Source organism: Vidua macroura, chromosome 2 (genome assembly GCF_024509145.1).
Source record: "Vidua macroura isolate BioBank_ID:100142 chromosome 2, ASM2450914v1, whole genome shotgun sequence".
NCBI classification, from domain to species: domain Eukaryota; kingdom Metazoa; phylum Chordata; class Aves; order Passeriformes; family Viduidae; genus Vidua; species Vidua macroura.
In genome coordinates, this window is record NC_071572.1 from 14,561,188 (window position 1) to 14,575,041 (window position 13,854).

The 13,854-nt window shown below is 37.2% G+C and overlaps 1 protein-coding gene across 3 annotated transcripts in view; it reads right to left on the reverse strand.

Annotated features, from left to right (window-relative positions):
* CNKSR2 (connector enhancer of kinase suppressor of Ras 2) overlaps positions 1-13,854 on the reverse strand; it is a 202,267-nt gene that overhangs the window by 132,125 nt on the left and 56,288 nt on the right. For all 3 annotated transcript variants that reach the window (XM_053971090.1, XM_053971089.1, XM_053971088.1), the window contains exon 4: positions 10,422-10,509. In XM_053971090.1, coding sequence (XP_053827065.1) covers positions 10,422-10,509 — 88 coding nt within the window. The remainder of the gene's footprint in view (positions 1-10,421; positions 10,510-13,854) is intronic.

A 13,854-nucleotide genomic window follows, 5' to 3' on the forward strand; every position in this document is an offset into this window, starting at 1 on the left:
GTGTCAGGTAACATATTAACCCAAAAATGTCCTTTGTAAATTCATATGATAGTACCATTGCCTAAAAAGGCAGGCTGTGTGCTTGACTCAACTGGAGCAACTTGTGTAGAGCAAGAGCTTTCCATGAAATCATTAATTGTCTGGGTAGCTTTTATCATGCTTGTGGTGGAGCTCCTTCACTATTTCTTCATTTATTTTTCTCTGCAGTTCAACTGAATTTACAGGAGGCTAATATACTATTATTATATATGTATATGTATGTTTATGTATGTGAATATTGCACTGTTTTTTTACAATATGTTGCAAATAAAAAATGTAGGTAATTGTGGTGGGAACACCATCTTAAAAGCGGTAGTAAAATTACCTGGAAAATACATGAGAAATCCCACCCATCTTCCATGTCTAGTTTTTGGAGGGCTAGATTTTAAATACTGCTTAAAAACATGTCTGAAAAAATTGTTGCCATCATTGTTTTTCAAGTCATGCAAAATATTCTAAGCTATGCAATTACAGTTTTCTATTTGTAACAAAAAAAATGAATTACACAATTGTTTCAAAGAGGGTTCAGACTCTCATAAATTGTCAAACCTTTGGCATAAAACCCTCTTGGGCAATGTAGCCATTGGTTGGAATCAAGCCAAACAATTCTTTACATCCCTTTGCTTCTCAAATTGATTAAAACTGTAACTGAATACTTTAATAGCAGTATAAGTAAAATGGAAGATCTGTTGGTTTTGCTACTTAGCAACAATAAAAAATAATTAATTTGAAACGCCCAGATCATAACTTCCATCCCCTCCAGTCTCAGTAGTGCAAAAGAAGTTGTTCTGGCTTCAAGGCACCTGTTCAAGTGTCACTAGGTCTAGGGAATTTATGCCATTGGCTCTAGAAGGGCTCATTTGATTTGAATGTGCCCAACTCAGCTACAGCAAGAAAGGCACAAGACTGAATTTTGCTGGCGTCATCACTGAAGGTTTTCACAAAAGTTCTCAACAATAATTATGACAAAGTCTAAAGCTTAGCCAACATATGAAGGTGGCAGAAGTTTTACAACCTTTAGTGTACTTTCATTCACTATTATCCTTTATCACTTCTCAGATAAAGACACTGGTATATAGTTTCCAAACAGGTACAAGGGTAAGACAGATTGAGTTAATTTAGCTTTTCACTAATTAGAAAATACATGGAAAATATATCTAATATAGCTGATGTCAGGAATAAACAATGACAGCTTTGAAACAGTAGACTTGAATGAATGATATCCTAGAATGGTTTGGGCTGGAAGGGACCTTAAAGATCATCTAGTTCCTATACCACTGCCATGAGCAGGGGTGCCACCCTCTAGACCAGGTTGCTCAGGGCGTCACTCAGCCTGGCCTTGAACACTGCCAGGGATGGGGCACCACAACCCCTCTAGACAACTTGTTCCAGTGTCTCACCACCCTCACACTGAAGAATTTCTTGCCAATATATAATCTAAAACTGCCCTCTTTCAGTTTAAAGCCATTCCCCCTTATCCTGTCACTACATGCCCTTGTGAAATGTCCTTCTCCAGCTCTTTTGTAGCCCCCTTTAGGCACTGGAAGGGTGCTTATATGGTCTCCCTAGAGCATTCTCTTTTCCAGGCTGAACAACTCACTTGGCCTGTTTTCATAGCAGAGGCACTCCAGCCCTCTGATTATCTTTGTGGTGTCCTCTAGAGTCGTTCCAACAGATCCACATCCTTCTTACATGGGGGCCCCAGAGCTGGATGCAGCACTGCAGGTGGGGTCTCACAAGAATGGAGTAGGGTGGGGTAATCACCGCCCTTGACCTGCTTTTGAAGCAGCCCAGGATATGGCTGGCTATGACAAAATGCTGTGTTCTGTAGAGCATGATGATTAGAAAACCGATGGATATTATGGAACCCTGCTTAGATTGTGATTTACAGGTATGTCTGGGTAATTACTGGAATAATAGAATACAAACTGGCAGATATACAGCTCCATTCAACCCCCTCCTCCAACCCTCCTTTAAAAGTACAAAAGTACAAAACCTTAAATGCCCGAAAAGCTACAGAATCTACTGTTAAGCAGGTAACAGTCTCTCTGGCAACAGGCTAAGAAATAAGAGCATGACACAGTCAGTCGTTTCCTGATGTGCTTTACCACATCTTATATTTTAAGAGGTCGAGCAGGTCGTTGGATACAAAAGGTATGGACCCTGGACACTGAAAATTATAAATTTTAAAATTACACATACACTGTTAATCTACACTGTATTTCTAAGTAACCATCCTAAAATATACTATTTCCATGATTTTCTTTCCACTGGGCTGCTCAAAAGGTCTCCCATTATGGCTGTTTCAACTGCGACACTCCCAGGGAGCTCTATCCTCAACTCTCCCCTTTTCTGCAACCTCTTCCCTATTGCTCAGCAGCCTCCTAAAATCATGCTGCTTTAATTATCATCTCTGTGTGGATGAGTCACAGATCTCTCAGCCCTTCTGTTCACATTCACAGATCAGAATCTCCTTCTGGATATTTGCCACCAGCCCTAACACAGGATGCTGAAGAGCTGAAATCACGTTTCTTCCCAAACGCTCCCTGTTCTCCCTTTCTTTCCCTATCTCTGTCAACAGCTCCACCACCTTATGTCCCACAAGCTCACAACCTGGGTGCCATTTTCAACTCCTCTTCGCTTCCCACACAAATCCTGTCGATTTCATTCCCACTGCTGTTCAGAAATATTTGCTTTCTTTCTCAATTATGCTAGTTATTCAATTCCTGCAGTGTCTTGCCACTGGGTCTATAACATCCTCATTATATTGTAATTAATTCCCTTCCCCTCCACACTAAAGCCAGAACTCATCTGAACCTGCAGGACCCACTCTTTCCTTGCCCATTGGAAATGTGCATAAGAACAGAGAGGTGGGAGAAAGCAGAATGGTGAGCAGGCATCGCAGGAAGAGGAGAAGGAAAAAATCTCTATTGGGAAAATACAATGCAAGCTACTAAATAAATGCTATAAAAAAGGACATTGCTTATGCAACCTACACACATGCTTCTAGAAGTCTAGAGCCTTTCCCTGAAAATGCAATAAACCTGCAGTAGTCTAAGTTCATAACCCTTGTGTACAAACTAATAGCAATTACCCAACCTACTGAGTACAAAGAATTGCTTTAATTTTATTTAAACAATCTGTGTGGAGTGGCACCTATCACCATAGTAACAGAATACTTCATGTAGAAATTTAATACAACTTACATAAATCACCCACAGACCAAGCAACTACTGGGAAAAATTGCTTGCTGGATTAAGAGAGATGCAATAGGTACACTAAGCTCTTTTATTCTATCTTTCTGAAGTAATTTTCCATTTCCAATTATTTCTCCCTTCTGTAAAAGACATCATGTTGCTTTCCTTAGGGATCTGGTCACATATTAATTCTTACTACTTGCATATACAGAGTTACACCTCTTCCTTTTTTCTAAAATGAGCCAGCACACCATTCAGTCAGAAACCACAGCCAGTATTTTAGCACCAACTAAAATCACTGATACTTGTTCATATATCCTTCAGAATCCAAGTGCTTACATGGTCTAAGTCAAATTTCAGCTGCTCAGATGATTCTTCTACTTGGTGACATTCTCAGAGGCAAAAAAAATCCACTGAAACTATCAACAGATGAGAGATAGGAACTGAGGAAGAAATTGCCCATCCAAAGGAAAAAAAAAAAAACGAAGTCAAAACACTTCCCATACCTCTAAATAAGCTTCAAGCATTCAAAACTATTTTATTATTGGCATGCAAAATAGAGCTTGTAGCACAATGTATTGTGCAGTTCTTAAGTTTTCAATGTCACTTCCAAGACAATTTAGAGGTAAATAACTTCTTAATTTTTCAGTTCTGCTTTTTCTCTAGTAGTGTCATGCTACATAATTCTGGTTTTAAAAATACAACTGCAGCACAATATCTCATGCTTTATATTTGTCTAGGTGGTTATTTTGCCAATAGAAAAAATTAAATTAATTGAACTGAAAAAAAGTACTAATATTGAGGTAGACGGCATTCCAGGCTGGGCTACAACTTCAATGTTTCATATTGGATCATTCCAAATGTATGCATTTGTAATGGATTTAAGCAAACAAACACATACATATTCCTGAAATAAAGATAGACACTACACTAATTTATGCTTAAGGCTCTTACTAGCTACTTAGCAACACATGGTTTCTGTAACTCACTGTACAGAACTGGAATCTTGCTTCACTGTACCTGGTTACAGAGACTGCCCTGCCTCTGGGAAGGGAGATCAGTTTCCAAAGTAATAGAAATGCAGAGTCTCAGGCTTCACATCTACTGATATGACCAACACAATACATCATCATTTATCTTGAATGTTGCCATGTATACAGAATTACACAGTAAGAGGGGCATATCCTCTGTGTGCCTCATTCAGATGGAGACTGTGATGCCACTCAGTGTGCATGGACACAGTGCCCAAATCAGTCTAATAAAAAACCTTTTGTTTAAAGGAAACATGAGATACAAACCCACATGAGATACAAACCCACATTTTCTCTCTTGTTTACACTTTATCTAGGTTTTCACCAACTTTCTGCAACTTCCTGCATGTGGTTAAATAAGTGGGTTCCATAGTCCCTGACTCCTTCACTGTTACCTTGACTCACTCAAGCTCCATTTCTTAGAAAAATTTAACAGCTGCATTGGTTTACCAACATATGCCCTTTCAAAAAGAATACTCTTTTTTCAGAAATTATTCTGCTTTGTGTTTCACTTTTCCCCTGTGTTCAGAGACTGTCAGTCATTAATCTGGAAGAAAAGCAAGGGAAAAAAAAGCCTAAAAATAACAAAACAAGTCAATATGAACTCCTTTTTTCTTTCTGGTCACTAAGTTCTTTACCTACTAAGCAATCTTGAGTAGTTTGGTGGTTTTTGGTTTTGTTTTTTTTTTTTTCTCCTTCTATCACCTAGGGAAAAAAATTACTTTTTCTGAGAATGGAAAAGAAAACAAATTCACCTTTACAGGGTGGCAGCCTCATAAGCTACTTTGAAAATGTCACATCACAGACATATACAGCTTAGGAAGAAAAACCCATACCTCTTTACAGCACCTATCTCAATGAGAACTAATGAGTCAGCAAATTACTTCTAGTAGAGGTTCATCCCAATAGACTATTACTGACTTTTTAATCTTTCAGTTATTCCATGCCTAATTCCATTTCCAAAAAGCACTTCAAATCTTACATCAAAAGAGAATATATATACAAGTAAGCCATTTCAAGGGGAAAAAACCTGTATAATCAAATAGCAGAAACAAACTACCAGAATCAGAAAAAGGCATCAATGCTAAGCACCTCAGGCACTTTTTACATTACATTAAATTACATCTGAAATTTTCAGAAAAGTGTGCTTTAAGAGAAATAAGCTACTTTAGTATGAAAAAAACATAGCTAAAGAGCATACATTTAAACTACTTTGATATAGCTTCTTGTAAACAAACAGTTTCATGCTTCCCACAATCATTTAGTTTCTATTTTTGACTATATATACATTATATGCATTACACATTAACTTTTAAAAGTGAAGAGAATAATTGCACAGATCTTTATGTACCCTGAAACACTACTACTCAGAGCTGCTTTGAAACCTATAGAACAGAAAATCTTGCATAAGAGCAGCACTTGAAGGATACAAAGTAAGTGAATTCCTGTCAGCATTACTCACAATGAGTTATAATATTCTCATATGAAGACCCTTTTGATTTCATATATATAGGCAGATATTGCCTGTGAATTGTTTTCAAGGGGAGCTATTTAGTTATTACTTCCCCACATCTATGTAGCTACCTATTTGTACACTTACCCCTTACTTGAACACTTATTAAAAATGGACTGTTTTTTAATAAACAGTGTGCTATGCATATAAACAAAAAATTTCAAGAATGTGGCCTCCTTGTCATGCAGCATTTTTATCTAAAAAAGGGGGGAAGGAAGTGACTGTTACCACAGCAGGCTAACAAAGATTTTTCTGCAAACATTTGGTAATAAAGTTGGGGTGGAAAGAATAATGCTAAAAATGTAAATAAAAAAACTTTAAAATTTAGTAAGCAACTGTCTCCAGCAAACATATGTTGCTTTGAAAATCCCTACAATCCAGAGGCTCAAAGCAGCTTTAATGATGATCCAATCACAGCTTCACACTGCTAAACTATTAAAACCATTTTATTAGCTAAAGATACCTGAGATAATTAGCAATTTGGTATGACCTGAAATTTTAAAAATTTAAGCTATATTTAGTGAGTCCTTAAAGTCCTTAATAATTAGGACTTAAAAACAAAAGTGAGGAATTGTGATAGAAAAGATGAGAGATCATTTGTAAGACTGATACTCAGGATATTAATTATTCTTCTTCATTCATGAATTTGATACTGTCCTTAACAAATGAATAGAACCACTTTATATCACTGCATTTGGATTCTGAGTCAGAGCAGGGGAGCTAGGAAGGTAAATTTCCATTTTATCCTTTTAAATAGAAAACAGCCTCTACTTACATTTCTCTGTGAAACTTAACATTTGAAACATTTCTCTTTTGAGTTTACAGCTGTGTGATTACAAAATCCACAATGACATAAAAAATAGTGCGTATCTCAATAAATAATTTTGGATTATTTTCAATATCTTTCATCTGAAAAACAGCCATGGCTAAAAGCCCAACAGAAGTATCCCCTGGGATGGGAAGTGCGTCCACTGCGCAAGGGATATATGGATGCTTTCTTTTTATATCTCAAATGTCTTTAAATGGGGAAAATGTTCCAAACCTTTCAGCTAAACCAGTGCACAGAGCACTTCTGTGTGCTCTAATAGCACAGCTTTCAGCTCAAAATCACAGGTGCCCATAAAGTCCAGACAGTGCATTTGTGTAGGATTATCTTGGTCTCTCTTTGCTATCTTCATCCTGGCCTCCCAAATTGCATCACTCAGGTACTCACCCTGTGTCATCCAAAATCTGAGGTTACCTCCAGAAGTTGCTGTGAGACAGCTGATGTCAGAAGTGTGATCTGTGGCAACAATGCAAGACAGATCCATCTCAGCCATGTGACTGCTCTCCATCTCCACCCTGGTTACATTGCTTCCACCACACCTCTTCAAAGAGGTCTTTAGGCAGAGAATTAAATGCAGTGAAGCTTTTCCAAAGGAGTATTTACAAGGCCTATAGCTATGCTTCTACTGCAGCATACTCCTGAGTAAATCCCACAAGACACTAAAGCTGCAAGATAAACATCAGTGGTTTTAAAACTAAATAAACACCACAAATCATTGTGAAAGCTGATTAAGGAAAGCAAAAAACATGTGATGAGGGCTACTAATGATCACTATTAAAGAGCAGTAAAAGAAATAGTGTGTTCAGCAGCAAAGTTTTCTTTAACCGTCTGGTAACTTACAAAGTCAATATAAAATTAGACTTTTCAGATATTCCCAAGATTTCCAGGGCTTCCATTTTAAAGAAAAAAAAGCATCTTTAGTGAAACCTTAATGAATTCCTGAGGAATAAGAGCATTGAGAATGAAAATAAAAACTATCTACAGATTGCCTAAGAACGCAAGAAATCTTCTATTCCCTAAAGTTATCAGTGTAGCTACTGCTACCTTTCTAAACCAAAATGAGCACACTCAAAAGAACCAGTTCTTGGCACCCTCTGAAGCTGAATAACCCAACTAAGTCAACAGCAAGACTTTAATGAACACCATCAAGACATGCTCTCATGTTCTTCCTGATATGCATCTGTGACTGGAATAATTCTCTCAACACAAATCTAAATTCATTAATGAACCAAATGGGAACAAAGCACAATCCAAAACAATCTCACACACACACAGCCTGTTCACCCATAGCCCTTTAACATCTATCCTCTACCATCAAGAAATAACAGGCCTTTTTTATGCATAGCAGAGGAAACAGAAAGTACAGATAATACTCAGCCTTCAATTCCTACTGAGAGGCAGATATGTGTAGGAGAGAGAGTGCAAGGAAATGGTAGCAAAAGTAATAGTCTCATGGATTTGTTTGTTTTTTAAATTCTTTTTTTCCCCTCCAGTTTTCTGCAAGGAAAGAGTTCATTATGAAAATGAACAAGAATGCAAGCCCTGAATTAGAGAAGCCACCAGCAAGGCAGACAGTATTAAGAGTCAAAACCTGCAGAAGATGTTGTGAAACAATATCTGAAAAGCCTAAGGGGGAAGAAAAAAAAACCTAAGCCAAAATAAAGCAGCTGCATAGAAACATATGATTAGTGCAGGCTACAGTGATAACTTGCAGTGGTCTGAGGGACCTGCTCTCACTGGCAAATATCCACTGCACACTGGCCTGTCAGGCCTGGGGCAATGTGCAACACACGTAGAAAACCTGACAGTTAAAACAAAGCATGCGTCTTCTCACTTTTCGTGCAAAAATCTGTCTCTAACTCCAACTTTTCTAATTATTTATAAGTTAAAACATAGACACTCAATAGCTTTTCTTAGACATCATCCTTATAAGAGTGATGCAATACTGTCGTTTTGCTTCATTATCCATTTAGCTCTGATAATGAGGGGGACACCCAATATAATTTAATTCTATGAAGAAACACAGTATTACAGTTAGCTTCAAAATGTGCAAAACAATTAAAGGAAGCCACCTTAGGCTTAGTGCTTTTTATTCTTCATCATGACTAAAGAATTGGTTTTTTTTTCGTTTTAGTTAATAAATCTAAACATTGACTGTAACTTAAACAACACCAAAAAATCCTGATGGAACTCAGCTACTGAAGTTCTATTTTTAAATTTTACAAAAGTCTTTTAAAAGTTCAAAGTTATTAAAATGTATAGACTGTATACCTTTTATAAATCTTTAATCAGTATAAGAAACCGTTCACTACTGTTAAAAAGAAAAACTACAACATTGCCTTCTGTAGATTTTTTTACAAAAAAAACCCTAAGCTAGTCCGGTACTATAAAATACAAAAGAAAACAAGATTTTGAGACAGAAAAAACACCTGAGAGGTGATATTGAAAGATTTAATTTACAGCCATAAGAAAGCACAATGAAGACTCTCAGTGTGTTCAGTGAGCATATTAAAAAACAGCAGCTAAGACATTTTGAAATGCTACATTGGAATGCATTTAAGTAGAGCTCAAACCACATGTGTCTGAGACTACTAATGGAATTTTTCATTACTGTTCTTCTAAATACAGCCCAATTCAATTTCAGTACATGCTTAAATTTTAGGCACATAAATGTCCTTTTGACTTCAAAGTATGGATTCATTAACTGCTTTCTGATTGCAGAATTATGTCATTTTTGGAGAAGGTAAAAACGTTGTTCTCCAAAGGTATTAAATAGTAACATTTATTCTCATTCACACTGAAAAATATACCTAGAGAAATATCAACCTACACCACAGTGAATTAGCAGTATCATGGATAGGGATGAATTTTTCGGATGAATTGATACTGACCTAATTCCTGGGGAATACTGCTGTGGTTGCTACTTTACCCACTTTCTCATTAAAAGGGGACACATGAAAATTGATCAGGTGGCTCTTTCCCTCATCTAAAAACTATCTAAAGACAGAGATGCACAGCTAATGTGGAAATTGACCAGTCTGGACAGCTAGGTCAGAAGTTTAGTTTTTCTTAGTTTGGTGTAATGCTTGTGAAAACCAGAAAGTCTCCTCAGTGGTCCTACTACCTAGACCACTCTCTCCCTCTTTCTTCACTCTACCTTCTCAAGTGCAAACAATCCCTCAAACTTCTGCTTGGCAGCAAAGAGAGCTTACAGTTCAGCAGAACAACAGACAGACACAGAGACAGACCTAACACACACACAGAAGGGCAGGGAAGGTTCTCAGGTCTGCACTCCCCTGTGAAGCTTATTAAGCAAGTTACTTCTCAGTAACTACTTCTGGATTTTTTGCAAGTAGGAGGTACAAAAATATAACCAAAATATTGTAACCACCTCATGGCAACATGTTTCAACAGGTGTCTACATGATAAAAACTTTAGGAAAGAAAGGATTACTGAAGTTCAATGTATACAGATGTTTTGAACCAGACAGGTAATTAAAATTTAAAGACAAAGTATAAGAAATTAAATATGCAAATTATCAAATAGTTATCGCAATTTGTAGTGATTATATTACACTAGAGAACCCAAGATAAATATTACTGCTGAGATATGCAGAGCCATATATACACAGCACAACACAAACTAGTACTGTAAAACCAGAAAATAGTATTTTTAAAAAGCATTTACTAAATACTAATATTCCCTTATTTTGGTTGGACAATGATATAGGCAGTGTTAAACAAAATTGTGGGGAAGAAGGTAATAGCCACTTACAGTTCAGGAAAAAATAAACTGCTAAGCAGACTGTCTCATACCTGTTGTACTATTGTTGTTAGTTCCAGACAGAGTTGTATGACATTATTTCTTGTTACTGAGTAATCTGTGACAGCGGCAAAAGGTGATCTAAAAATAAAAGAAAAAAAAAAGGAAAAAAGTTGAATAGCACTAGCAGATATCCACTTGCAGTCTTAAGTTCCTCTTTCAGAAATTCCAGTTATAAAAACATTATTTCTAACAGTTTACTTCTGGACTACCTTTACTCCCCCAGAAGAAGCCCAGCTGGCCTTCTGCATTGGTTTGGGAATACTCTTATGAAGACAGCCAGAGGCACTACTTTCTCCTGTGATATGAACAGTGTCCAGATGTGAATGAGATCAGAGAAGCTTTTGGCTGATTCACTGGGATTCTTGGGATTTATCTAATAACCAGTGGAAGTATCAGAGGGACTTGGAATAGGTAGAATCTTTATCTAGAGGGGAAAACAGCATTTAAAGCCAGAGATGCATCAATGAATGCTGAGAAGTGGAAGCACAACCCAACATTCTCACACACTGTGCTACAGTTAGAACCGCTTAGTGAAATTAACAGTGTAATCCAACATTCATAGACCATACCTACATGTGTCTTAGCCTTTTAAAACTTCACATCAGGATGTTTAAAGTGCTTGCCTACCTGGAAGCTTGTTTGCTTTCTAGAGGCACTGCTAAAATGCATTTGGTTAGTGAAGTTGGCAGTCATCTGATTTGTGTTCCACAAGCCCCTCAAACTGTAAACTCATATATGTGACCTATATTCTTTATTCAAGAAGTAGCCAAACACTAGGTAGGACTGTTATTTGCTCGAAGAGGAGTCAAGAGCTCGACTTTATCAGTGTTTCAAATGAGGATTTTATGGGCATTATTAGCATCACAAAGATAGCATTTGTTCTTAATATACCTGCGCTTCAAACATTTAAAACAAACAAAAAAAAGCAGGTGGTAGTGAGGTTGTTTTTATATTAGGATGGGTGACTAATCCCTTCCCCAACTGGCTTCTTTAATCACTTCACACACAGTTGCAGATACCTTGAAGAGTTTTACAGCGCTGCTTGGTATTATGCCTTCCTTATTTAAGCCTGAAGACATTTCCAGTACAAAGAACTTTGCTATAAGCAAGTCCAAGCGATAACTGCAAATACTCTGTTTCTACTGGTACTAACAGGTTTCTAAATTACAGTAATTCTTAACACAGAATTACTGAAATTTTAGTGCAGACAGATTTGGAATTGTCCATTAATAACCCCATGTGAACTCGCCTATCTCTGATGGTTTCATCTCATGCTCTCTTTCTTCTCTAGTGCTTGCAATCCAGCCCTGACGGTTGATAAGACCAAGAATTAACCCTGAGGTGCTTAATTAAGTCTACCACCTCTAATTTTATATAATGCATCACACAAGGACATACACTTTCTGCCTTTATTTTCTAGAGAGGAAACCAGTACACGCTTTCAAAATGAAAGTACAGATGCTGGAAGCTAAGGTAAGTTCCAAAAGGTGCCTTATGAAAGTTACTGGACATAGATACACATACACACAATTCAGAGTCCAAGTTTTCTGCAGCATACGACGACCATACAGTAGGTACACACTAGAGCAGGCCAACCCACAGGCACACCCAAAGATTATTTCTGAAGTTTAGGAGATACATGAGCATATTAAAGGATGAAAGGTAACTGAACTGCTTGGTTATGAACCATAACTGAGATGGTATTTGGACAATGCTTTCATTGGCACATGGTGTCATTCCTGGGGAGTCCTGTGCAGGGCCAGGAGTAGGACTCAGTGATTGTGATCCATTCTAACTCAGGGTATTGTGTGATAATTGTGTTTAAAGAAGTACACTAGTCAAGATATACAAAACCGCTGATTTTTCCTTCCATAATTGTAACTGTTGAGGTTCTGAAATCTACCTGAAACCCTGATTTTAAAAGGTCATGTTCATTTAGGAACTTACTTTTATTGAAGATGAATGGAATCAAACCAGCAAATGGTATTATTTTACTTTAAGTATGGGTGTTAATACAATTTGATCCTGAAATTACACAACTGGAATCTATTTGACATTTCACAGCCTCCAGCATTTCTCTAAACAAAATCACACAGTAGGCTTTGGCTTCTAATATTGCATCATCTTCCCCCATACTTTTGTAATTTAGTTTGGTTTCATGGTTCATGAGGAAAATAATGGTATTTTTTACCATCATTACTCCTAGTGAAGATCATTAGAAATGCCCCAAATAAACATCGTTGACTTTAAAGAACAGGCAAAGGGACTGAGACATTACTCATTTTAGTCACATTTAAGTTATCACAATGAAGATTTACTGGCAACAGCATGTCAAGCAGGCAGCAAGTGTGTCCACAGGAGGGAGAAGACTACTACAAATTAACAACTAAGATGTAAGATTTTGAGAACTGCTTCACAACTTAAAAAGATAAGGAGGCAGGTCTATGTTTTATATAAACTCTACTCCTGCAGAAAACCTAAAGGATCCTCCAATTGCCTCCTCTAAAGATCTCTGTTGCTTTTAAACCAAATCCCTTGTACCAATTTTTGCAGATGCCTCTCTGGGGTATTGCTGCAAACTGGACCAGTAAAATTGCAATTTCCTTTCCTCCCTGTCCCCAGTTCAGAGCATATCCCTGGAGGCAATCTGCATACACGATTACACAGCCACTGCTACATAAGCAGTTGGAGAAATGGTAAGGGTCTCTCCAAATATTTGTCTCCAAAGGAAATGTATTTTGGTATTCCATCCCAAGCCTCAACTTTGGTAGGCAAAATGCAGCAAGACATAGTTTAACAACATGCCAGCAGTTTCAATCAAAATAGCAACAAACTTCACTGTAGGATCATTGACTGGATTTCACATGAGACAAAGTGTAGAATACCAATCTGACAAAAAATCTCTTCGTTGGTAATATGCCCATTGCTTATCATTTTAATACAGCACAATATTATTGACTGTGAATAGATGAATTAACTTGTATAAATGCAAATAAAGCCTACATATACTATAACTTCAGGTGGCTGCTAAAACCCTTTCCTCCTTAAGACATGCACCAAGTATAAGAAATTCCCTGTTTAATTAGACAACTTCTCTCTACTTAAAAAAAAAAAAAATCCTTGGCTTAGCAGAGCCATTTCTATCACCTTGCAATTTATATGCTTTTCTTTCAAAGCCACATTTTTCATAGTCCCTAGGATTTTCAGGTCTGAGGTACCTCATACAACTCCAGTTAAGAAAATTCCCTGAGAAAAACTTGCAATTTTCAACACACGTACTGTCCAATTTGGTGCTTTTAAAGTTAAACAAGAACTAAAAAGCTACCTTGGTCTGGGGCCACATGATGCCCCACTTCCTGCTGTAACATCAGTCTCAGTGTCTCATTGTCTCACCTCTCACAGTCATTTCCAAGATATTTCCAA